The sequence below is a fragment of the Microcebus murinus genome, chromosome 2 (assembly GCF_040939455.1).
Source record: "Microcebus murinus isolate Inina chromosome 2, M.murinus_Inina_mat1.0, whole genome shotgun sequence".
Classification (NCBI taxonomy): Eukaryota; Metazoa; Chordata; class Mammalia; order Primates; family Cheirogaleidae; genus Microcebus; species Microcebus murinus.
This window is the reverse complement of record NC_134105.1, coordinates 101,528,913-101,555,877: the sequence shown is the minus strand read 5'-3', so window position 1 is coordinate 101,555,877 and position 26,965 is coordinate 101,528,913. Positions and strand designations below refer to the sequence as shown.

Sequence of the window (26,965 nt, the reverse complement as noted above, 5' to 3'; positions counted from 1 at the left end):
GATGGGAGAGGAAAGGATAGTGAGCAAAGGGAGAAAGAGATTGAAGGAGCCACAATGTCTGGATATTAGAGAACATTTGGGAGGTTAGTGAGAAGCTGCTGAGTAGCTGTGGAATATGAGAGAATTGAAGAGGAAAGAAGTGGGATTTTTAGAAGTACATAATGGTTTATCAAGAGAATTTCCTACAATATTTCCTAATACATCAGTGCTGGGATGGGCTTTTTGGATACCATTCTCTGCAGAGACTAGGCCACAGGAAGCTTCAGGAATTATTTAGCTCTATGTGGTTTACGTATAAGCAATACTTAGACAAAAGTCTAGGTAGATATAATCCAAACTGAGTAGAGTCATCCCTGGAAAAGAGTGTGGAATTGGAAATTGGCAGGTAACTTTTAATTTTTACCCATAAACTTCTGCACTATTAACATTTTTACATAGCTCATGCTGCTTATACAATATTTAAATGATAAGTATAAAAAAGCATCACGTGTTCATGCTAATAGCAGAATAGGCAGCACTCCATCTTCCTGCATTACAGGGGCTGCTTGGTGGTGCAAAAGGAAGGCATGGTTGTAGGCAAGGCTGTTCCAGCTCTGGGTGGGATTCCAGTGACTGGGCTGTGAGGTTAGGGGTCTGGATGGAGAGATGGAGGATGATTTTTGGAGTTAGAGGTATTTATACATTCAAAGACAGCAGAGTAGTGTAGATGACACTTTGCTAGCACCCCAGGGTGAATCACCAGATGGCTTAGAAGCAAACACACTCTTCCCCGCTCTTGTTCATTCATTTGTTTATGTATTTATTTATGCATTCACCGGACATACTGTTGTCTACATACCAGGTCTTATAGGGTTGTTTTGAATAGTCATTATCACTCTAGCTTTTTGTTTTAATGTGTGTGTTTTAGAGACTCTAGTTACCCCAGACTTTCCAGAGCTAGCCAAGCCGTGGAGAAGGAAGTGCTAATGAGGATGGGTGATTGGCCTGGGGCCCGCCTGCTCCTCCCATAAGGTTCATCTTCCTCTCAGAGGTGGCTCACTTCCTACCAGGACCACCTGGGGAATATCTACCCACTTTGGGGGAATCCTGGCCTCTTCTCTCAGGCCTCTACCCTATGTTTTCCTGAGGGCAAGCCTATCAGATAAGAAAATGTAATCCATAAAGTCTACTGTGGGTTCAAGCCACTTGTATAGCAGTAGGAACGTCACCCAGTGATGCTTCTGAGCAGATATGATTCCCTATCCCTTCAACATCCCAGAGGATAAACTCTGAGTTTACATACAGCAATCATGCTACCATGAGGGCCTCATCATGGCCAAAGCCTTTCTGCAAATTAATCAGAGGGCAGGAAAGAAGCAGCCCTCAACCCCCATATCTCCTCCTCAGATGCTGCTAAATTACATGGGGAAGTTTATTCCCAAAATTCTAGAAAGCATGGGATCCCAGCAGCTCAGTCTGCTTGTTCATGTTCACGCAGATCTTTCCTCTAGTTGAGAAACAAGAGCGGAAGAACGTCTGATAAAATAGCATGAACACGGACCAAAGAAATAGACAGGAAGTTACCATGAATTGCATTCAGAGCTTTATTCTTGCCAAAGTTTGGAGGTTGCGCTCACTCTGGCAGGCTGCCTTGGTAAAGAAGCAAAGCACAGAGGTGAAGCGATGAGGGTCTACATCACTGGGAATCGCAGGGAGGGGCCAGAGGCTGGTGGATGTGCCGGAAGGCATAGCAGCAGGACAGCGAATTCTGGAGCGGGGCTGTCCTGTGTTTTAACAACAGCAGTCATCCTCGTGGTCGCAGCATGCAGGACCTCGGGACCTCATGGGGATGATTCCCAAACAGCAGCACCCCCCGGAGCCACAGCACCCGGAGCTGCCACACCCACAGCCAGAACTGCAGCCTCCGGAGCCGCAGCAGCCGGAACTCTCACAGCAACCAGATGATCCCGTGTTGCAGCCCTGGGGCCGCTGGATCCAGCGTCTCAGGGGACTCACCCCGAAGGTCCGGGGAGCCAGGCAGCAGTAGCTGGTGGAGCACGGTGCAGAGCATGGGTCAGGGGCACAGGACAGGCCGGCTGAGCCACCTGCAGGAGCTTGAACGTAGTAGCTCTGAGAAGAAGAAGGGTACTGGACATAATATGTCTGGGTCTGGGTCTGGCAGGGAGCCGGGCATTTCACATACGTCGTCTGGCATGGAGGTGGGCACTTCACGTATGTCTGGCAGGGAGCTGGGCATTTCACGTAGGTTGTCTGGCATGGAACTGGGCACTTCACATACGTCTGGCAGGGAGCCGGGCATTTCACGTAAGTTTTAGTCTGGCATGGAACTTGGTACCTCACATAGGTTTGAGCAGAGGCTGGAGCGGGGCCTACAGCGAGGCCTGGGGCAGCGGGGGCTGGAGCAGGGCCTGTCACAGAGACGACTTGGGTCTGGCTTGGAGCTGGGCCTGTCACCAAGGCACCTGTGGTACCTTGCCCAGCCCCCAGTCCCGAACCTTTCACACAAGATGGAAAGAATTGTGGCTGCTTCTGCTGGTCACACATTTTTCTGGGGCTTTGCAAAATCTGGAAAAGAGAGATTTCATCAGAACTGTGAAACTAGGAAGGTTTCCAGGGAAACCTTCAGTATCCCCTTTGGACAGAGTGATTGGTAAACAGTGGCCTTTTTTTGACAAGGTCTCAGACACCCAGAGGCTGCATACGTAGCAGAAGAGTAAACTCAGAGCCAGGGACTCTAGGCTCAGCTTTTGTAGCTTTGGACAAAAGTCACTGGTCACCTCTGGGCCTCGATCTCCACAGTGGGAAATGAAGAGCTTTAAAGAGTGAAGTCTGCATTTCTGCCCAGCTCTCCAAGCTTCTTCTAGTCTTACTTACTTCAGTCTATAATTGTTAATTAACTGGGGAAATTGATGTTCCCCAGTTCACTTCCCCCTGCCACCGATTCTTTCCAGGGTGGCTTTCCTTCTTCCTGCCTTCCAGGGAGTACCCAGGGAAGGCAAATTTATGTCAACAGACCCTGAAGCAACATGACTCTCCAGCTGTGCCTGACAAGGAGCAAAGATCAAGGCCAAATTTGAGCAAGTTTCTAACCATTTGCTCCTTGGACCACCTGGTCCATCACTTCACCTCATGAGCACATGGACCCAAGAGAAGACTACACATCTGCATGGGGAACTCAGTTCTCTGAAGTCGCTTCTCACACGGGACTACCAGTTCTTCTTGTACCTCTCCCCCTCCTCCCGCACCCCAGGCTCCATGCTCCCACCAGCACTGCCGTCCGCCTCCTTCAGGGGTTGTCCCCAGCGTCTAGTCTACACTCCCCTCCCCCCACAGCTCTCCACCCCAACTGCACCTAGCCTGTGCTTCTTGCCATGTCCCTGTCTAGTTCAGAGACTTACCCTCTTTGCTGACAGGAGCAAGCAAGACTGGAAGAAGCCAGTGATCTGAAGAACTGGCAGTTGGGGAGACTTTTATAGGGCAGCAATGAGGCAATTTAATGGCATCTAAATGAAGCACCAGCGATCACGAGGACAAGGGCTGGTGTTGCATTGGCAAGATTCCTCCCCAGTATGCCTAGCTCTTCAGTCAGAGGCAGGGCATGTCTCTACTTGATATTGGATTTTCCCCAAACCTGAGATAAAGGATCCTGTTGCCTTCCTCAGGAAACAAGTCAATCTCCTTTTCCTAGAAGTTATGGGTGATGCCTATGTGATCTATCTCTAATGAGGCTGTTTCTAGGTCACTTGGGTCTTCAAGGACTTGCCAAAGATATGATTAGACTCTCAATTTTTCATACACTGTGCCCAAAGCTACACTGTCTTCCCAGACTAAAGCAAGTGTCCTTTCTGAGGGCTTTCATGGTGGCTTCTACAGGTCTTGGTTGCTGAGCACAAAGAGTTTGGCCCAGTGTTCTCTGGCTCAATAGGGCACAGGGCCCCCAAGAAATGGTTTATTCCATGCACTATCAAGTTATTCTAAGGAAACTAGGTGTACACTTGATAATTGCAGACCCGAGGCCTCATGTCTAGACTCTCTCCTCAGCCTTCTCATGCCTTGTGACCTCCCCCATCCTCACCTTCCTAGACCTCACTATCAGGCTCTGATCCCCCAAAACCCAGGATAGGGTGAATTCTAGCCAGATGAACACTGTGTGATGGCAATAACAATAGAATCTAACATTTAATTGAATACTTTTTATGCACCAAACAATTCACAAGGCAGATACATTTACAGGTGGATGCAGTTGAGGCCCTGAAAGACTAAGGGAATCACCTGTTGTCACAAAGCAAGTAAGTAGGGAAGCCAGAACGCACATGTAGGCAGTCTGCTTCCACAGACCATGATCTTTGCCACTATAATATATTGCCTTTTATTTCTAAACGTAGCACTGTCCTGGAATCCTTGCCTCCTGCCTTTTCCCTATGCAGTAGATGCAGAAAGAGACGTGGAAATATTATCTATTGGGCATTCACTATGTGCCAAATACTGTCCCAGCCTCTTTACTTGTGTCATTTCGTTTGTTCTTGAAAAACTCTGTGAGGTAGACTTCATTAGCTCCATTTTTACAGAAGAGGAAACTGTCTGTCTCAGCAAAGTCAGCCTGTCAGTAGTAACAGAGGATATTTGAGCCTACCTAGTTCCAGAGTCCGTACTGTTCCCACTGAGCCTCACTGGGTTGCCTACTGGGGAAGGTTTGTCTTGAGTCTGATCATGGCACTGGTCCCAAATCTCACTCCTTCGGACCAGCCAGCCCAGGCCCCACCATGGCCATGTAGCTTCTTGGGTAAACACTGCTACTATATTTGTACATAATGAATCTTCATATTCCCTAGGACCCATAAGCCCTAAGGCTCCCAAATAAACAAAGAAAATGCAAATCCCCACTAGTTCACAAACTAGTTCAAGTCAGGCCTTGCAAAATCTCTGAACATTCTTTTATATCTCTCTAACCCATCCCGCAATGACCCCAGGGTGTGGTAACTACCAATCTACTCCATTTTTACGAGATCAACGAGATCAACTTTTATAGATTTCACATATGGGTGAGATCATGTGGTATGTCTTTCTGTGCCTGGCTTATTTCACTTAGTATAGTATCTCCCAGGTTCATCCATTTTGTTGCATATGACAAGATTTCCTTTATTATGGCTGAATAGTATTCAACAGGGCATATTTACACCACATTTTCTTTACCCATTTCCTCCATTGATGGATAGTTAGGTTAATTCCATATCTTGGCTATTGTGAATAATGCTACAATAAACATAGAGGTACAGATATCCCTTTGATATACTGATTTCCTTTCCCAGTATCACCCTACTGGATACCTCAACTACCCAGTAGTAGGAATGTTGGATCATCTAGTAGTTCCATTTGTAGTTTTTAAAGAAATCTTCATACTCTTTTCCATAGTAACTGTATTAATTTACATTCCTATCAACAGTGTATAAGAGTTCTCTTTTCTCTGCATCCTCACCAGCATTTGTCATATTGTGTTTTTTTGACAATAGCCATTCTACCAGGAGTAAGGTGGTATCTCATTGTGGTTTTTGATTATCATTTACCATATTATTACTATGTTGAGCATTTTTTTCATATACATGTTGATCATTTGCAGGTCTTCTTTTGAAAAATGTCTATTCAGGTCCTTTGCCCATATTTTTTGAAACGGGGTCTCACTGTGTTGCCCAGGACAGTCATGAATTCCTGGGCTCAAACAATTCTACCTCTACCTCCCAATTAGCTGGGGCTATAGGCATAAGCCACCATGCCCAGCTGCCCATTTTTTAATTTGGCTATTTGTTTTCTTGCTATTGAGTTGTTTAAGTTTCTTATACATTTTGGATATTAACCCCTTATCAGATGTATAGATTGCAAATATTTTCACCCATTCTATAGGATGCCTCTTCACTCTGTTAGTTGTTTCCTTTGCTGTACAGAAGCTTTTTAGCTTGATGTAATCCCACTTGCCTATTTTTCCTTTTGTTGTCTGTGCTTTTGAGGTCATATCCAAAAAATTATTGCCCAGACCAATGTCATGGAGGTTTTCCCCTGTGTTTTCTTCTAGTAGTTTTATAATTTTGGATCTTACAGTTACATTTTTAATCCGTTTTACTTGATTTTTGTATATGGTATGAGATAAAGGTCTTATATAAATCTTCTGCATGTAGATGTTCAGTTTTCCCACGACCATTTATTGAAGAGATTGACCTTTCCTCATTTGTGTGTTCTTGGCACCTTTGTCAAAGATCAATTGACAGTAAATGTGTGGATTAATTCCTGGATTTTATTGGTCAGTGTGTCTGTTTTTATGCTAGTACCATTTGTTTTATTATAGCTTTGTAGTATATTTTTAAGTTAAGGAAAGTGATTCCTCCCTGCCCCTGTACAATTTGGAGAAAGCAAGAAGGGGAGGTTCTGTCTCAGGACTGGAATGTGTCCTGATCCCTCCTGTCATTCCTGCCTCTGATAGGCTTATCGCATCGACAGCTGCCTCTATGAAACCCGCCAATCTCTCTCACTAAAGGACAGGGGTAAGTGAGGTGAGGAGGGATATGGTTCCAAGCCATTCCATTCCTGCTCTCCTAAGTGTCCCACCTCAGCTCATACCCAGGCTTGGTGTTTTATGGAGGAATGGGGAAAGGAACAATTCCTATTGGGGTTACACATTTCACATAGGATAGCTTGTCAAATTTAGTCCTCACAGTGTCACAAACAAACAAACAAATAAATAACATGCCTAACCTCACACAGGTAGAAGTGGTAGAGCCAGAATTTGAACTTAGATAAAAGAGACTTCAAGTTTTATTGTTTTTCCACCACAACATACTATTTGTGGTGTTAAAACCCATGATGTTCTAGGAACCATACCTTTCAGTCACCTAATAGGCAGTCATTACAAAACCCTCTATATTATATGTAGGATGGGATAGCCCAACTTTATAGGGAAGAAAATTCCTAGAAGAACAGCCATTTTAGGGCATGTCAACAAAACAGGGGAGAGATAGTTCCAGGCACCAACAGGAACACCTGAGCTCCTGTCCTGATTCCACCACTACCCCAGCCTGTGATTCCACAGTGCCCTGCTGTCTCTTGGCCTTTTCTCTTCCACTCTAAAGAGGTTAGATGAGGCCCCTTTTGGTATGACACTCTATGATTGTAGGGGCCTGTTCCACAAAGAAAATGTGTACTTCCAAAACCTAGCTGTTCATAGAGTTATTCCCACTAAACTATAACTTTCAAGATTTGGTTACTAGAGACATATTTACTGTATATCATCACAGGACTGGGGAAACACTGACTGAACACATGAGTGAATGAGTGAATGGATGGGGATGCCTTACATTGGCAGTACAGCCCAAACCCATCTCCTTCCTCCACGTGATGATCCCTGTCCTGCCATTAGCCAAGCTGGGCGTCGCATGCCATCTGTGAGCTCTGATTGGCTCATTTCCTGCTCTGTAGGGCCATGCTCTCACTAATGAGTTTGACATCTGAAGACAGCACTAACATCCCTGGTGAGAGATACTGCATCCATGTGCCACCGAAACAGGTGGGTGGGTTGTGCCCCACCCATTTTATAGGCTAGGAAGGCAAAGCATGGAGATGACTGGTATAAGTGCCAGGATGAGTCACAGGGCTATCCTCAAAGCTCCCAGAAACTCCCTCCCATTTATCTCTTTGAACACAAGCTCATAGCATCAGAGACTTGTGGATTCATGGAAAAATAGTCCAGCAAATGTACAGGCTAATAAGTGGAGAAAAGCATCTCCAAGGAGAAAGGTACTAAACAGGTCGTGCTGTCTGGCCTCTGCCAGGACACAGGTGAACGACTGTGTCATCCAGCCTAATGGGCTGCTCTTCTTAGGAAAATCTACTAGTCTTTAAAAGCTCTCTGTAGTCCCCCTGGTTATTCAGGGTTTACTAACTGGATAGTCAGAAACTGTATACTAGATTATCTCTCAGATTCTTATAGCACCAGCATTCATGAATCCTGGCATTAACTGCGTGTTTGAAGCTGGGCCCCTTAGTGTGGGATTTCATCTCAGTGGCACACCCTGCCACAACCAGGAGATTAGAGGGGGGAGGTGCCCAAAGAGACATGTTGCTCCCTGAGGACAGGGCCTGGTCTCCTCACACACTAGGAAGTTGTCCTGATCAGGGACTAGAGACACTCTAAAGACAAAATCTGGGCCCTTCCCTTTCTGGGGGCAAGAAGTGGGACAAAATGAGAAGCCACACACCCAGGAGAGGGAGGGCACAGGAATGTTGGTATTCAGTGAGAAGTCTCTCTTTGTTTCTGAGACTAGTGGTCCCCACCCTTGGATCCCATATCTATGCATGTCTCTGCTACAGGCTTTGCTCTGTGACTTGTACCAGAGATCCCCTGCACTGTTATGCCTGCGACAATTGGCAATTCCTCCTAGATTATCGGGAGATAATATTGTAGAGCCACAGAAGGGCTGGCAAGCCCTTCACAGGCACAGAGCTCTACCTCTATACTGTATCTGAGGCCCACAGAGAAGCAAAGTAGCATGTTCAGGTCATAGCCAGGTAGGAGCAGACTCCAGGCAGGATCTCTGAATCCCATTTAGGGCATGTTCCATAACACACATGGACACTGAACAGACTTGCTAGGGACCTCCGTCCCCAATCCAACCCCACAAACACTGAGACAGTAGAAGAGCCAAGGAAAATCCGCTAAAGGGCATCAGCTATGGAGCAGAAAATTTTTTGCATATGGGGGAATAACAAAGGACTCCCACTGTGTGCAAATGTGTGGGTCACCAAAACATAAGAATGTCAGTTCCACCTGGCTCAGAGTCTCATGGTTGTATTTGTGCCAGGGATACATGGCAAGACAGCACCAGAGCCCTATTGGTTGCAGAGACCAGGGAACATTGGTGCCAAATACTCTTTCTTCTTCTGGAAGGGCTCACTGGGGCTGGTTCCCTTGGACTTCTGCCAGCCATTCTCTAACCATATATTTCCCTTTTAATGCACACTAGGTAACCATTCCCTTAGATTTTCCTACAGCTTTATAGAGATGTTTAATTGCATTGGTTGTATTACCTGTATAATATTATTAATTGTTTAATACCACCACATCCTGAAATTTTTAATGGAAACCGTCTTCTCATCTTTGCAGTTCAAGACACAAAGGGATACAGGAAACTTCCACATTCCCTTAATATATAGTGGGTTCTGCAAATAGACCTCACTGGATCACATCATCTCTCACACCCTCCCTCCCAATCATGTTGTCCATCCTTCCAATGCAAATAGCATGTTCTGTCCTTTATCCCAAGCTCTTAGAGACCTCCACTCAAAGAATCATCTCAACGCTCAGGAACTTCTCCTTTTAGAGAGAACTGCTGCGTGTCACACAGCTCTGCTGATTCCTAGATGTATGATGTAAAAGCTCATCCTGGCACTTGCACCAGTCATCTCCATGCTTTGCCTTGCTAGGTAATTTCTTCCTTAGGTAATTTGCTGAACTTTCTGCATTTCAGTTTGCTCGTCTGTAAAATGGAGACATTAGCTGTTGAGACTGCAGACTAGTACAACCTCTGTGGAAAGTAATATGGATTAACTTCAAAGAGCTAAAAGTAGAACTACCACTTGATCCATCAACCCCATTACAGGGCATCTATCCAAAGGAAAAAAAGACATTGTATAAAAAAGACACCTGTACTTGAATGTTTATAGCAGCACAATTCACAACTGCAAAGATGTGGAAACAACCCAAGTGCCTATCAGTACATGAGTGGATTAATAAAATGTGGCATATGTATACCATAGAGTTCTACTCAGCCACAAAAAACAATGGTGATACAGCACCTCTTGTATTCTCCTGGATAGAGCTGGAGCCCATTCTACTAAGTGAAGTATCACAAGAATGGAAAAACAAACACCACATGTACTCACCATCAAACTGGTATTAACTGATCAACGCTCATGTGCACATATAGTGGTAACATTAATCTGGCACAGTGGTGAGGGGAGGAGGGGATGGATATATTCACACCTGGCCCTATTTAACATTATAATCCACACCAGGTGGCCCTCCCTGTCCCTCTTCCAAGCTTTATTTTTCTCCATGGAGTTTATAATCATATAACACAATCATCCAAGAAAAGATTAATGTGAGCTAAAACATGTGCCTAACATGTGAGTGCTAACTAAATGTTGGTTAGTTTTGCCGATATTGCTATCTACCGTGTGCAATGGCTATGGTTATACTCAGGTATAAAAGGACACTCTTAAGCTACAAGGCAGCTTTAAGAAGCCAGGGACCAGGGAAAAGTTGATGTAGACTCAAGTACAGATGTCCTCGCCCATCTGGTAAAAGTGCCAGTTCTAGGTCAGGCTCTTGATAAATGTCACCTAGAAACATTGTATGTCTACATTCCTATGTTGTGAAGCTACTTTTACTCATATGCAAATAGAGCAAATCCTCTTCGCATATTTCTTCTTCAAATATTTCTCTTCTCATTCATTCTTCCTTTGCAGACTCACCAGCTCTAACTTCACCTTGCTCAGAACCTTCCTGGGCTTCTCAAAACTCTCACCTTGGTTATAGACCCAATTATGGACAAGTGAACAGGTGTCAGGAGAGTCAGAGTGGATGAGGAGCCAGACCCAGAAACACCCAGGGTGCTCTATGATGAGCCAAGGACCTAGGAGAGGCTGGTGGCAGTGTTCCAACCAGAGCATGGGCCAGGTAATTCCCGACATTCACCTGCCTCCTTGTTTTGTCTCCACTATGATCCTCCATCCATCTGCCCTGGAGGCCATGGGACCTCCCAGCTGCCCTCTGCTGGGGTCAGGGTTCCTGTCGGGGCTTTTCTCAAGATAGAGTCCCATGGACTAAGCTCTGAGACCAGGGTCTGTTTGTTCAGGTCACAGTGACCCTGTTCCTTCTAGCGTTATGTAGCATAGTCTACTGGAACTTCTGATCTGGGTCATCTGAGGATTTAAAGCAGATGTATAGCTGTGCAGGGACAAAAATACTAGATCAGGAGAGCACAGAGTCATTGCTCTTAATGAATTATCATTAGATCAAGGTTCATACCTATCTGAAGATAACTGCTAATAATGCATTTGTGCTGGCTAACAGACAAAAGTCACCCAGTGAGTTGAGGGGCCACTACACATGAAAATAGTGTAGTGAAGGTTAAAGGAAGTTAAACTTAGGTCCCTGGTGCTTCCTCCCACTCTGCTTGTCCCCTTTGGGTGCTTCTTTCTCTCTGAGAGGCTGATCAAGGATGCTCTCCTGCTTCGTGACTGTCAGAGGGTAGAGGTGAAGACTGCAGTAACCCTAAGCACCCCACTTTCATGGTTTTCCCCTATCAATAAGGCCAAGTCAAGGTGTCTACCTCCAGGGGGTGCCCGAGTGCACAGAAATACCAGGGTGAGTCAACTTCTCATAAGTGCTTTCTGAGAATCCCAGCCTGGGTGCCAATCCCACCCTTCCCCTCAGGCTTTCTGCAGAGCATTTAGCCTTTGCCATTGTTAGGACACATGGAGGTGGTAAAATGAGTGTAAATGTATACATTTTTGTGATGAAAGACACCCTGTGACTCTGCCAAGTATACTGGGGCACAGCTGGTGAAGCTTTAATTCTGCTTTCAGATACCAGGCATCTAGCCATCTGTACTAGAAGAGGAAGAGACAGCAGAAAATAGCAGTGAAGAGACAGCAAAAATTAGTGGTTAAGAGCCCAGACTCGGAGCCAGGCTGCTTGAGTTTGATTCCCTACCATGTAGTAGCTGTGTCACCTTGAGCTAGTGACCTTGAACTAACTTCTCTGGTCCTTAATTTCTCCATCTCTAAATGGAGATTATAATCATACCTTTTTCAGGGATTTTTATGAAAATAAAATGAATTGCATTTACAAAGTACTTAGAGTATCACCTGCTACTTCATGGTATGAAAGTATTTGATATAAGCATACCCAAATGGAATTATTATTGTAGTTTTCAATCTAATGTATTTTTCCCTAACATACAGAACTCCGGTATTTCTAGGTTAGCAACATGCTTAAGTAAAGAACCCTATCACAGATCCCTTTGTCTACAGAGGTAATGAGATAAAAGTAGAAGTCATTGAGTGACACTTCGGGGAAGCTCTTTAAGAAGGACCTGTCCTTCATCCTTTCTGATTTGGATGCTCTTTATTTCTTTTCCTTGCCTAATAGCTCTGGCTAGGCCCTCCAGTATTACGTTGACTAGAAGTGGTGAGAGTGAGTATCTTTGTCTTATTCCTGATCTTAGAGGAAATGCTTTCAGCTTTTCAGCATTGAGTATGATACTGGCTGTGACTGGTTATGTATGGCCTTTATTGTGTTGAGGTGTGTTCCTTCTACACCTAATTTGTTGAGAATTTTTTTTTTACCATGAAAGGTTGTTGAATTTTGTCAAATGCTTTTCTGCATCTATTGAGATGATCATATGATTTTTATCCTTCATTCTGTTAATTTGGTGTACCATATTGATTGGTTTGTGTATATTGATTTTTTATTTGTCAATTATACCTCAATAAAGCTGGGGTAAAAAAAAAAAAAAGACCTATCTTGTTTCCTTTCCTATTTCTTCCTCCTTATAAGAGAGATGTGAGAGTTAAACCTTAATCAGCCATCTTGTATCATGAATCTACCAGCACTAAGGATGGGGAGGCAGAAAGACAGAAGGAGCCAGACACACACACACACACACACACACACACACGCACACACAGAGTATAAAACTAATAAACTTGCAAGAAAGTATCAAGTCTGTGAAAGATGGGAATAAGCACTACTGTCATCACAAGAGTACCTCAAGGACCCACAGTCTGAAGGAGAGAGCCTCGGTAAAAACATTCCTTACTTAGGGAAGAAATCCAGGACAGTGTACCTTGGGTATCCGATTCTTTTTACACTTTTCCTGACACCCACGCTAACTTGGGTCCTCCATTTTCTTGTCCCATAACATGAGTTACTGTTAACGATTACTCAATTTTCTGTCTTTCCCAGTAGACTATAGTATTAGTCATATTTTTATTTTCTATAATTTATGATGTTTTGACATCTTTGGGGGGCTTGCTGGCTGGGTAGAGACCACCTCCCCCAGGGCTAGCTAACTCCTAGAGATAGTAAACAACTTGTAGGTGAGCCTGCCTTTCATATACAAACCAACCTATCCTTGTCCACACCCCCAGCCACCTCCTTTGTCTAACTCTCACACACCAAGTCAATATTTCCCCTGCCCTAAATCAACCCATGGCCACATACCAGACAACTAGGGACAGTCACTATGCCTCAAAGCCCACCAGAATTTTTCAAAGTAGGCAGTGCTAAATTGTCTCCCCAGCCCTGCTTTGTCTTTCCTGAAGGAAAATGCAATGAAGGCTGTGACCTCTACTTCCCTCTCCTGCTGCTGTCTCCTAACTATAAACCCTGGGGCTGCCCCATGAACCCTGCATGAGGGAGGTGCCCCATTCCCTTAGAAAATATAAGTGATAGTCTCCAAGCTTCTTGGGAGTTAACTTCTTCCAGTTCTCCTCCACAGCCTCCTCCCATGGAGTCCCCCATAGTCTCAGGTACCCTTCCTTCCAACCCTCATCCGATGTATGCTTGTCTGCAGCACAATTCACAATTGCAAAGTTGTGAAAACAACCCAGGTGCCCATCAATTCATGATTGGATTAATAAAATGTGGTATATGTATACCATGGAGCACTATTCAGCTTTAAGAAACAATGGTGATATAGCACTTCTTGTATTTTCCTGGATAGAGCTGGAACCCATTCTACTAAGTGAAGTATCTCAAGAATGGAAAAACAAGCACCACATGTACTCACCAGCAAATTGGTATTAACAGATCAACACCTAAGTGGACATATAGGAATAACATTTATTGGGTGTTGGGCAGGTGGAAGAGGGGAGGAGGGGATGGGTATATACAAAGATAATGAATGAGACATGCAATGTTTGGGCAATGGTCATGCTTAAAGCTCTGACTCAGGGGGGAGGGGGAGCATGGGCAATATATGTAACTTTAACATTTATGCCCTCATAATATGTTGAAAAAAAAAAGTTAGGCAAAAAATAAATAAAATCTAAGTGATAAATAAAAGTCCACAGGCACATGTACAAGTAAGTTTCTAGGTAAGATAAGAAAGATGAAACTTTTAGTTGTAACCAAATATGTAAATTGACTACTAAAACAACTGTCCCAATTTACATTCCCACACATAGTCTGAGAGAATATTTTCTCTTTCCTGGCCTACACTTATCATCATTCACCTGTCAGGATGGAAAGGCTAGTAGGTGCTCATGGTGTGAGTAGAGAAATATTTCTCATGCAGAGATTAAGTTATAAAAGTAAATCCTTCTTAGAGGAGAGAGAGAATGAAAGAGAGAGAGAGAGAGAGAAAGAGAGGAAGAGAGAGAGGAAGGTGGCGGGGGAAGAGCAGGGAGGAAGGTGGTGGGAGGAGAGCAGGGAGACAGCATGGCATCCCAAAGAAAGAGAAGGGGATGCCAGCAGCAAGGCCAAGTGGCTTGCTGATTATAAGGGAGACAAAGAGCAGAACATAGTGATGGCTGGCAAGAGGTAGATAACAAAAACTGCAAGGATGTCGAAGTCTAAGACTTGGTTTCCTGCCTTTTCCTGGAGAAGGGATTATCACAGGGGAAGTGACTCTGTCTTTGAGATACGGTCCAGGCTGTATGTAGCTCGCTCTCCTGCTGTTTATTCAGAAACTCCGTAAAAGCAGATTCTCAAAAAAACAATTTTGAAGGAGAGAGATTTACATCTCTTTTCCATTCATTCAGCTCTTGTCAGAAGCTGTGCAAAACAGAACTCCTGCAGGTTACCTGTTAGTGAGAGAACTCATAGGATTGATCGTTAACCATTACTGGGGAAATTGTGTCATTAGTTATTTTCCTGTTATTTTTGCAAGGCCACTCCTTTCACACCTCTACTCCCTGTTTCTAAAAATTAACCTATATTTTTTCCTAGTATTTGTATGGTCTAATATTTTTTAAGCCATTCAAACTTTGTATGGTTTAATTTTTATATTTACATCTCTGATATATTTGGAATTTTTCTTGATCTATGACATAGGAATAGATTCAGATTTTATCTTTTCCCACATAGCTAAGCAATTATTTCAACACCACTTGTTAAAACATCCACATTCCCCCCACTGATTTCAGATGCTGCTTTATTGAATCCCGAATTTCATATGGATTTGGGCTAATTGCATGGATTTTCTTTTTTTCCTTTGATCTGTCTATTCATGCGTCGACAGCTCCTATGTTAATTTCACAAGCTTTATGATGTGTGTTAATATCTGGGAAGGCTGACAGTCCCGCCATTGTTGTTTTTCCCCCAGGTTGTCTTATCTATTTATTCCCTTTTGTTCTTCAAAATGAACTTTATAATCAGTTTGCCTAGCTCTTGGGGAAAAAATAAAAGCTGATGGCATTTTTATAGGTATTGGAATTGCATTAAATCAGACATTAGAGTGGCAGTCCCCAACCTTTTGGGCACTAGGAACTGGTTTCCTAGTGAATGAATGGAAGACAATTTTCCCATGGATAGTTGGGCAGGGGGAGACAGAAATCTCTCTGCCTCTAAATCCCAATTCTCTACATAAAAACTTGCCCTTACCATGCTTTTCATTGGCCCTGCCTTTACCTGGAATGCACTGCCTCCCCCTGCACATTGGTCTTCCAAAGCCCCTTTGCTCTGCCTATGCCGGTCTCACAGTCCTTCCCAGGCCTCACCTTTGGTCTCTCCCCCCCATACTTCACCCTGGTCACTGCTTCCCAGATGCCACATGCAAGGCTCTCCTTCCCTGGCTCTCCCAGCACTGCCTGAGCTCGGCTCTTGCCTCTCACTCTTCTGATCATGAGTTTTCTTACCCATGTGGGCCCTGGGCTTCCTTTCCCATTTCATATTCCTGGAACTATTTTCTGGTGGATTTTTTAATGCAATGATGACAAGAAAAGTTTTACATTTCAATTAGTAGAAAAATGTCAATCTAATCCTGAAACTAATCACAGAAGACATTAATGTGGCTGAAAGCAGGATAATTTTTCAACTTGCAACTCACCTGAAATAAAAATATGTTTTATGGCCAACTCACCTAAAGCCAACGTAACGAGCAAACTAAATAAATAAACAACAAAAACAACAACAACACAGGAGAGGGGCTTTTAGAAAATTAGCATGAGGCAACTTTATTTAAAAAAAAAAAATGCGAAGGAAGGTGGCTGACTAGGGGCAGTGTACCTGCACCAATCTCAGGGAGAGGATTCAAAGTCCCAGGTGGATGCCCACCTGCAGATGGGCCTTCCTGGAAAGCGCACTGCAAATCACCAGAGAAGTGATGGGGGACACTCAGAGTGAAGGAGAAGGTGATGGGAGGATTCATTCTGCAAGATCCAGAGGGACCTGCAGGAGGCATCCACACTTAGGCAAGGACAGGAGACAGCCCTGGGACTCCATGCTCCTCCTGCAAGCCAGAGCTGTGAAGGGACTCACCCCAGTGCGACCACAGACCTCTGGTCTGATGAGGGAGCTGCTTGGAGACTGCGCAGCAGCACTGCACTGGAGAACGGGTGCAACAGGGACCCCTGGCGTCTGTTCTTGGTTACTACAACTGATGCCATTCTGAGCTCTCAGGTAGAGGGCGCCAGGTCTACACGGGGCTCAGCTTTGCTGCAGCCACCTCCATATTGCCCCAGCTGGGCAAGGAAGGAGCAGACTGCGCAGTTGTTCTCCTCTGCCAGGCCCTGTGACTGAGAGCCATGCACTCCTCCCCCGCAATAGGGGATTTGAGTAGCACGTTTGCTACAGAGGACACAAACGCCACCGGAGAAGCCTTGTGGGAGCTGCCACTACTACAGGGGGACCAAGGCAGGGAGGGAGCCTCAGCTGTTGGGTGGCCAGGCACTGCGGCCCCTCCCACGTGACCCCCACAGTGCTGCCTGCCCTGCAGGGCTCCACCTCCAGAGTTCCTGTGCTACTCTTTTGCCCCACAGCTCCAGCCAAGCAGCTCTTGCCCTGCCTCCAGCCCATAGCTGTGCCCTGAGGCTCCACTCCTGAGGATACTCCAGGAAACACAAGTGACAAGACAGTGAAACAGCCTTGTTGCTGATACAGAGAAAGTTTTAGTGGTCTGGACAGAAGAGCAAACCAGCCACAACAGTCCCTTAAGCCAAAGCCTAATTCAGAGAAAAGCCCTAACTCTTCAATTTTATGAAGGCTGAGAAAAGTGAGTAAGCTGCAGAAGACAAGTTTGAAGATAGCAGAGGTTGACTGATGATGTTTAAGGAAAGAACTCATCTCTATGACATGAAAGTGCAAGGTGAAGCAGCTTGTGCTGTTGTAGAAGCTGCAGCAAGTTACTCAGATGGTCTAGCTAAGATAATTGTTGTAGGCAGCTAAACTAAACAGCTTTCAATGTAGATGAAACAGCCTTATATTGGAAGAAGATGCCATCTAGAACTTTCATAACTAGAGAGAAGTCAATGCCTAGCTTCAAAGTTTTGAAGGACAGGTTGACTTCTCTTGTTGAGGGCTAATGCAGCTTGGTGACATTAAATTGAAGCCAATCCTGGAGCCCTTAAGAATTATACTAAATGAGGCCTGGCACAGTGGCTCACGCCTGTAATCCTAGCACTCTGGGAGGCCGAGGCGGGCAGATTGCTCGAGGTCAGGAGTTTGAAACCAGCCTGAGCAAGAGTGAGACCCCGTCTCTACTATACAACTAATATATATAGAAAAAATTAGCCAGGCATGGTGGCGCATGCCTGTAGTTCCAGCCACTCGAGAGGCTGAGGCAGCAGGATTGCTTGAGACCAGGAGTTTGAGGTTGCTGTGAGCTAGGCTGATGCCATGGCACTCACTCTAGCCTGGGCAACAAAGTGAGACTCTGTCTCAAAAAAGTAAAAATAAAAAAAAAGAAATTAAAAAAAAAAGAATTATACTAAATGCACTCTGCCTGTGCTCTATAAATGAAACAACACAGCCTGGATTACAGCACATCTGTTTTTAGAATGGTTTACTGAATATTTTAAGCCCACTGTTGAAATCTACTCTTCAGAACAAAAGATTTCTTTTGAAATATTACTGCTCGTTGACAATGCACCTAGTCAGTCACCCAAGAGCCTTTTCATGCCTGCTAACACTACATCCATTCCGAAGGCCCTGGATCAAAGAGTAGTTTTGACTTTCAAGTCTTATCATTAAAGTAATACATTTCATAAGGCAATAGCTGACACAGAGAGTAATTGTGCTGATGGATCTGTACAAAGTAGATTGGAAACCATCTGGAAAGCATTCACCATTTTAGATGCCACCAAGAATATCCATGATTCATGGGAAGAGGTCAAAATAACAACATTAACAAGAATTTGGAAAAAGTTTTTTCCATCTCTCATGGAAGACTTTGAGGAGTTCAAGACTTCAGTAGAAGAAATAACTGTAGACGTCATGGAAATAGCAAGAGAACTAGAATTAGAAGTAGAGCCTAAAGATGTGACTGAATTGATGCAATCTTATGATAAAATTTGAATGAATGAGAAGTTGTTTCTTATAGATGAGCAACAAAAGTAGTTTCTTGAAATAGAATCTACTCCTGGTGAACATGCCATGAACATTGTTAAAATGACAACAAAGGAGTTACAATATCATATATAATTAGTTGATAATGGAGCATCAGGGTTTGAAAGGATTGACTCCCATTTTGAAAGAAGTTCTAGTGTGGGTAAAATGCTATCAAATAGCATCACATGCTACAGAGAAACTTTTTGTAAAAGGAAGAGTCAATCAATGCAGCAAACTTCACTATTGTCTTAATTTAAGAAATTGCCACAGCCACCCTGACTTTCAGCAATCACCATTCTGATCAATCAGCATCCATCAACACTGAGGCAAGACCCTCCACTAGGGAAAAGATTAGGACTCACTGAAGGCTCATTAACATTTTTTAGCGTTATATTTTTTTAAGTAAGTTACGTACATTGCTTTTTTAGACAGCATGCTGTTGCACACTCAACAAAGACAACAATGTAGTGTAAGCACAATGTTTATATGCACTGGGAAACCAAAAATTTTGTCTGAATCCCTTATTGCAATATTCACTTTATTGTGGTGGTCTGGAATTGGCCCTACAGTGTCTGTGAGGTATGCCTGTATAGTCATCCTGGTGGATGTGAAGTGGAATCTCAATGTGGTCTTGAATTGCGTCACCTTGATGACTAATGGTATCAAGCATGTTTTCATGTGCCATTATCCATTTATATATCTTCTTGGAGAAATATCTATCCAGATCCTTTGTCCATATTTAAATTGAGAGCTATCTCTTTTTTATTACTGAGTTGTAAGAGTCCTTTATCCATTCTGTTTGAAGTTCTTTATCTTATTTATGATTTACAGACACTTTCTTCAATTCCGTGTATTTTTTCACTTCTTTGATAATATCCTTTGAGGCACACAAGAATTAAATTTTGGTAAAATCCAATTTGTATACTTTTTCTTTTTTATGTTTGGTGTCATACTTAGGAATTTACAGCCTGATTCAAGGTTTTACTTCTGTGTTTTCTTCTAAGAGTTTTATAGTTTTTGCTCTTATATTTCAGCCTATGATAAAATGAGTTTATTTTTTTCTGTATGGCATAAAGAAAAGGTCTTGATTTTTTTTTTCCTTTTCATGTGGATGTCCAGTTTCCCTAGCACCACTTGTTGAAAGGACTATTATTTCTTTCACATAATAATCTTGGAACCCTTATTAAAAATCACATGTCTATAAATGTAAAAATTTATTTCTGAACTCTCAATTCTGAGTATTCTGGGTACCTTGAATTTCCTTATGAATTTTATATTTTTAAGCAATTTGACAAGCTATTGAAAAACATCTATGAAAGTACAAAGGGCCAGAGATGGTCAAGTTGCTCTTTAGGAGAACAAGATGGCAGTATTAAACCAACCAGATATCAAGGTTTACTGCATAGCTATAATAATCATAACAGCATGCCATTTGTACAGAGCTAGAGAAATAGACAAATTGAGCAGACTGGAATGCCTAGAGACAGACCCACTCACATTTGCACCTCTGACATGCAGCAGAGGTGACATTGCAGATTAGTGGCCAAAGTAAAACATGTAAGTGCATGGTTCTGGGACCACTGGATGTCTATAGAGGAAAAAAATCTATAATCCTCAAAATCAATTCTAGGTATGTTAAAAACAAAATGTGAAAGGGAAACAATCAAACTTTTGTATGATTACATAGAAGAATATCTTCAGGACCTCTGAGAAGGAAGGACTAATTACCCTAATACCTAAAAAGCCCTACTCATAAAGAAAAAGACAGATAAAATACATTGGAATTAGTAGAAATTAAGAATTTATGCTCTTCAAAAGGAAATTTAAAGGCATTAAGTAAATAAAATAACCATTGAGTGTCAAAAGGTATTTGCATTACATATAACTAACAAAAGTCTGATGCCCATAATACAGGGGAAAAAATGCCTACCTACTATTACAAAGGAGAGACAACATAATTGAACCATGAACAAAGGGCTTGGAAATAAATGTAACAACAGAAGAGTTTCAAATGGGCAATGAAAACTTCTCAACATCATAAATAATCTAAAAAAATGCAATTTAAAAAGAGAATAGGATATACTGACACCCACAAAATTAGCAAAATTAAAACAGTCTGGCAGTAGCACTAGTAGTGAAGACACAGAGCAATAAGAATTCTTTCATACTGCTGGTTGGGATAAATATTGGTGCAATCACTTTGGAAAACAGTTTGTTGTTATCTAGATAGTTGAAAATAGGCTGGACCCATGGTAGTGGGTTATCAGAACTTATTAACATTAAATAAAGTTGGTATTCAACCCCCCACTACTAAATTTGACTGGCTTTTAAAAAAAAGAAAACACATCTACCCAGTAATCACACTCCCAGGGAAAAAAGTTTCCAAATATGTCCCAAAAGACATACATAAAAATTTTCATAGTAGAATTAGAATTATTAGTCAAAAACTAGGAATGAACTAAATTCCCATCAATAATAGAATAGCTAAATGAGTTTTGGGATAATTATAAAATGTAATATTATATACAAAAATGAAAATGAATGAAGTTCAGATACATGTAATAGTAGGGTTTAATCTCTTGAGTATAACATCAAACAAAGAGAAAAAATCCTATAAAAATGTGATTCCATCAACGGAAAAGAAGCCAAACTCTGTAAAGTAATTTTAAAGAGATTTATTCTGAGCCAAATTTGAGGACCATGACCCAGAGCCATGCCCAAGAAGCCTTGAGTAAGTGGACTCACTGTGGCTGGGTTACAGTTTGGTTTTATACATTTCAGGGAGACAGGGGTTATAGGTGAAGTCATAAATCAACACATGGAAGGCATACATTGGTTTGGCCCAAGAAGGTGGGCCATCTCGAAGTGGTAGCTTACAGGTTATAGGAGGGTTTAAAGATTCTTTGGCTTGCAATTGGTTAAAGACATGAAGCTTCGTCTAAAGGCTTGAAATGTTTTAAGATAAGGAGGTCTGTTCATCAGAGACAAACCACCAGACATATATTTGCTGTGTAAATTGAGGACCTGCAGGTTTGTCTCGCATAGTCTTAGGCCTGTTAATGGGTTACAAAAGATGTCTCCAAGAAGGGAGAGGGGCATGATGAGGCATGTTCGACCTCCCTCCTCCTGGAAGGCAATTTAGTTTTGGGGGTATCCCCTTGGCCAAGAGGGGATTCATTCAGTCAGCTGGTGTGGGGGAGCCTTAAGATTTTATTTTAGTTGTCACATATGGTGACCCATATGGGGAAACTGAGTTACTTCTCTGCCTCCATACAAAGACCTCATTCTTCTGCCTCTGTCTTAAAACTGCTCCCTCCTCTGCTGTGCAACTCCCAGGACTTCATTCCTGGTGCTCATTTGGAACTCGGTAAGTCTCTGGGGCTTTGGAAATAGTCTTACACTTGAAAGAGACTTGCCAGCTCTGTGGTGAAAACTCCAGTGCTGGTCTGCCAATCTGGGAGAGGTGGTGGGGGGGCGGGGGCGCGTTCCTAGCCACCTCTCCAGGACTGCACTCACCCAGGGATGCCTGGCTTTGGGGAAGCTCCTCTCTAGTCTCGGTCTGAACCAGGACTGAGGGATGCCCACCTTCTGGCCAGCTCCTTATGTTTCATGTCATCGGTATGGCTCAGAGGCGGGAACGCCTGGTGTCTGATTGTTACAGCAAGTGTTACAGCAGGTGGTCCCAAGGAAAAACCAAGCGGCACACGGAGAGTCAGAGAACCAAAGTTTATTCACTGGCAGGCTCAGAGGGATCTTGCCACCAAATTCTGAGCACTGTCTACCCAATTTTTCCCACTTTTATTAAATTGGGGTGGTCCAAGGGGTGGGGGGGTATCAGGTGTAGGTTAGTTGATGTGTCAGATAGATAATAGGTTAATATTGTGTTGATGCGCCAGCCAATAGATTTAGTGTTATGCTGATGCCAGGCAATAGACTAGTTGATGGGCCAGGTAACAGGTTAGTATTATGCTGATGTGGGTCTTCCGTGAGTGGTGGGGGTCTCCGGTATTTCAAAACCTCACTCTTTCCCATGACCTGTCCTGCAGAGATATCCATGTAATTTTCTCCTCTTATACTACTGTGGAGGAGAGGGCTCATATTTGGTCTAAGACTAGGGAGCACGCAGATGATCTGACTTGAAGGCAGCCTGAAGCTTATGCTGTTGGCTCCATGGCAGTCCCAGAACAGGACCCAAAGTAGGATTGATTACCAACAAGGGTCTCCTCACAGAGGAAGGTGAGACCATTTGCATTCCTATCTCATAGAGGGGATGAAAGGGGCCACTGCTAAGCCTCTTAATTATGATAAAGTTAAAGAGATTACTCAGAACCAGGATGAAAATCTAGCCCTTTTTCTTTTCACCACTGTCTTTTTGCCTCTTTACTAATTAAGGTCCTGATCCCAGAGAGGGAAAAGCTATCTTAGCAATGCACTTCACCTCCCAGTCATCCCCCAATACTCAGAATAAGCTTTGAAAGGTCGAGAAGGGGCTCAGATTCCACAAGGGGAACGTTTAGACCTGGCCATCAAGGTCTTTAATAGCTGAGATGAAAAGAGGAGAACGGAAAAGAGTGAAAGGAACAAAGGGTCCTAGAACAGAACGAAGCCTTTCAAATGGTGGCTGCTGCAATGGGAGAGACAGAGATACCATAGAGCTGCAGGCAAGAAGACATGAGGACCATGACCTTCTCCCGGAACTTCACCTTGTTTTAGCTCTTGCCAATTGGGTCACTGGAATAAGAAATGCCCCAGGAGATCCACCCTCTGCACCTGCCACACTGCAAAAAGAAGGGCACTGAACGCGAGACTGCCCTCTCCTGGGGACAGGGGAGCGCACCCATGCTCTGGTTCCGGAGTGGCTCCCACCACACTTCAGATCTGCAGGGACTGCCTCAGCTGCTTTACCTGGCTCCACTTCACTACCTCGAAATGGCTGAGCCTAGGGTAACCCTCTCTGGCCCAGGTAAGCAAATTGATGTTTACAAACACCAGAGCCACTTCCTCTAGTCTTCCTGGATTTTCAGGACTGTGTATCCCTCTCCTATCTCCATGTCTGTCAGAGTGGAAGGTAAAACACAAAACCCCCTATGCATTTCGCAGCTTCTCTGCTCACTGGGAGATCAGTCCTTTGTTCCCAATTACTGCAAGGGGGAAAGATCGTACAGTTTCCTTTCTCTGACATCTAGAAAGAGCTTAACTGAAACTTTACACACCACTTTTTCCTTTCCTTGTTCCTTTCCTTTCTACCTTGTTCCACCTAAAAATGTCTACTTCTATATGTCTATATGTTTTCATGTCCATATATGTCATGTGCACGTGCTGTTTCACTACCAAAATATGTAAAAGAATTCTTATTAATTGTATCAAGGGAAAAGTAAGCACTTAAATCAAATATTTTATCAAAAACATAAGAAAGAACTCAACTGCCTTTTAGTTCATGTGAATTTGATAACCTTTGGTAAATGAAACTAGTCTTAAAGTTGTTATTAAATTTTAAATATTTTAAGATATCATAATTAATATGTCAATGAAAGTAACTACATCTGAGATGGCTACCGATAATAGTTATACTACAGAAAGTTTTTCTTTGCCTCTTTGGTGGCTGGCCTGAGAAAGACAAGAATTTTATGCTTTGTCAAAATACTTCCTGTGTTATCTTTGGTTTTGACTAACTAAAAAAACTAAACTTTAGAAGTTGGGGTTTATACCCATCTCACTTCCTACATTGCCTTTAAAGTCTACTAGGAACTGTCACTCGTGGTTAAATGAAAGCCATTGATTTATAGTGACCTGTGAATCTATTTAAACAAATTTTTTAGACCTATAATGTTGGACAGGCTTTCCAAGAGCAAAATTCTAGATTTTTTTCCCCTTCACCTCAAACTAGCTTTTATTAGAAGAGACACTAGAAGCCTAGGAAAAACTTATTGGGCTTACCACTATGTTAAACTGTATTAAATAAATAACAAAGTTTATCAGATATCTGCAGGATTTAAAACTGTTAAACCCTGCCTGCCCAACCTTATTGACTGCTGTAAGGGCTGAGTTCCAGGGATAGAATTAGTAAGCATTTGGTTCCCCTGTTGTGTTTCTCCACCCCCAACTGGCACCTGCCCACCAACAGTAAACTTCACTCAACAACTTCTTAAAGGGGCCACAATACTTACAGCCTACGGACTAGATTTTACTCAAGGATTTCCCAGGACAAACTGGCCCCTTCAACCTTAGAAAAAAAGGGGTTTCTTTCTAATGATTCTCACTGCTCCCACTATAGCTAAGACTCTGGAAATTCTGCCCTGGGTCCTCCAGAGGAACCTGCTTCCTCCCATAGTGAACTCCCTGAAAGTCCAGCCCATCACAGAAACCAGGCTCTGATAACATGCTGTGGCATACATGGCTTCTTATCACCCTTTCCCTCCTCTTCATACTTCTTGTGTCACTCTGTGAATGCCACCACAGCCCAGCTTCCACACCAGACCGGTCAGTCTTTTGCCCATGCTGGGAACCCTAATAATAACCTTACTTTCCATACTACCCCACTATGGGTGCTCCATGACATCTCCATTTGCCTACAGTCAAGAAGCCCTCTACCTTCCCAAAACTGTGAACCCCTCTTGTCATGTGTAGAGTTAGGGTTCTTGGCTAACACCCCTAGTGGCTCTGCTTTTAACTCTCATTTTCAGACCCTACATTCTCTGCTATCTTAGAATGTTCATACAAAACTGAATTCAGGCCCTAACTATAAGGCTCATGGCGGGTCCCCTTCCCCTCTCTAGATCAAAAAGAAAAGGCTCATGAGACCAGACCCACCAAGGACAACTGCCAGGCCCCGCTGAAAACAACAACACCTGGATATCCACCCAGATAAGAAAGTTTTCAGTTCCTGGATTCTGCAAATACTGTCAGCCCCTCCTATTTCTCAATAACCCCCGAAGGTCACAGTGGAAAAACCCCAGCTCTCCCTGCCAAAAGTTCCTAGCCCACCCCCCAAACAGTATAAAAACCTTAACCCCCTCCAAACGGACACAACTTCTAGGGTCTCCCTCTCTTGGGACCCACGAACCTCACTCGGGAGTGCTCAGTGAAGCCATGTTGTTTGGCTCTACTCTCTCTCTCCCTCTGTCTGTTTCTTTCACTGCCGGAAAACTTTACGCTAACTATTTCTCTCCCGTAAAACCCCCATCCTGCCTTTAATCTAGCTTTCAAAACTGTTCATTTTAAATCCCTCCCTCTTACTGATTCTAATGAACTATCTCCATAAAAAAATTTCTCAATGACCCTTCTCAGTGGAAAGCAGTTACAGAAGAGAGAGACCTCCACCCAATTTCCTAGCTTCTGACTTTATTAAAATAGAAATTTAATTTTAACCAAATAAAGGAGGAAAATGAGAGGACTGTTGGTATTTCTAGTGAAATAACAGCTAAAGATCAATCCTATGAATTCTCTCTCTCTGCTCTGTCTCTAGCTGATAAGCACCCTATAGGGTTCCATTTTTACAACGTCTGAAAAGAGCCTAATAGAAAGGAAATATAAACCTTAGTTTTTACATGCACCAGAAACTGCCTTTTTAAATTTGCTTTCTGAACAGACAACAGGAGGTGCCAGCTAGAAGCCTCAGTTTCTTAGGAGTAGAACCAATGACAAGATGACAGTCATCAGTGATAAACCTGCCTGCCACATCTGTTACCTTCTGTTATCAGCCTCTATTATCAGCCTGCTGCTAAGAACAGGAGTAGGATGCAGTGTTCACAGTACCCTGTTAATTTGGCCACAGTCATAAATCTTCTTCACCCCCTTTACACCTTCTAAGTAAAAAGCCTGGGTACATGATTCTCCCTGCCTGCCCCATCTCCCTCGCTTTCACTGTGTCTGCCCTTTTTCCATTTAGGAAAAGTAAAATAAACTTGTCTTTCTTTCTATCCTAAACTTTGCCTGGAGAAATTTTTCTCAAAACCCACGTATACTTGCTCTCCACCCTGACACTTCTGCCTCACTGCTCTGAGCTGGGACATTGGTCTTCTCCTGCCTAAGCTTGGACCCACACCATCAGCTCTTCCAGGTCTCCCACTTGCCAACTACAGCCCTTGGGAATTCTCAGCCTTCATAATCACATGAGCTAGTTTCTAATTTCTTATAATAAATCCAAAACTCTATATCTATATATGTATCTGTATCTATATCTAGATATATACCTCCTGTTCTTTCTGTTTCTTTGGAGACTCCTGATAAATTCAAGGAGTAAGCAGTTAAAATGGAACACAGGTAGAGATGTTGATCAGTAGGCATCACCCTCATCCAGAACGGAGAGGATGCCTGCCTTGGACAGCACAATCCCATCATGGTTTGCTCTAAACTGAACCTATAACC

The 26,965-nt window shown here is 43.2% G+C and overlaps 1 protein-coding gene across 1 annotated transcript; it reads right to left on the bottom strand.

The window, feature by feature from the left end:
- Positions 1–1,571: 1,571 nt before the first annotated feature.
- On the bottom strand, positions 1,572–3,426 carry KPLCE (KPRP N-terminal and LCE C-terminal like protein). Its single transcript, XM_012791190.2, has 2 exons — positions 3,399–3,426; positions 1,572–2,565 (listed from the first exon to the last, which is right to left on the bottom strand). The coding sequence occupies exon 2, from the start codon at positions 2,542–2,544 to the stop codon at positions 1,771–1,773; it is 774 nt and encodes a 257-aa protein (XP_012646644.2). The 5' UTR covers positions 2,545–2,565; positions 3,399–3,426; the 3' UTR covers positions 1,572–1,770.
- Between the last annotated feature and the right edge of the window lie 23,539 nt (positions 3,427–26,965).

Excerpts from the sequence above, each read along its gene's own strand:
- KPLCE (XM_012791190.2), bottom strand. The coding sequence starts at position 2,544 with ATGTGTGACCAGCAGAAGCAGCCACAATTCTTTCCATCTTGTGTGAAA.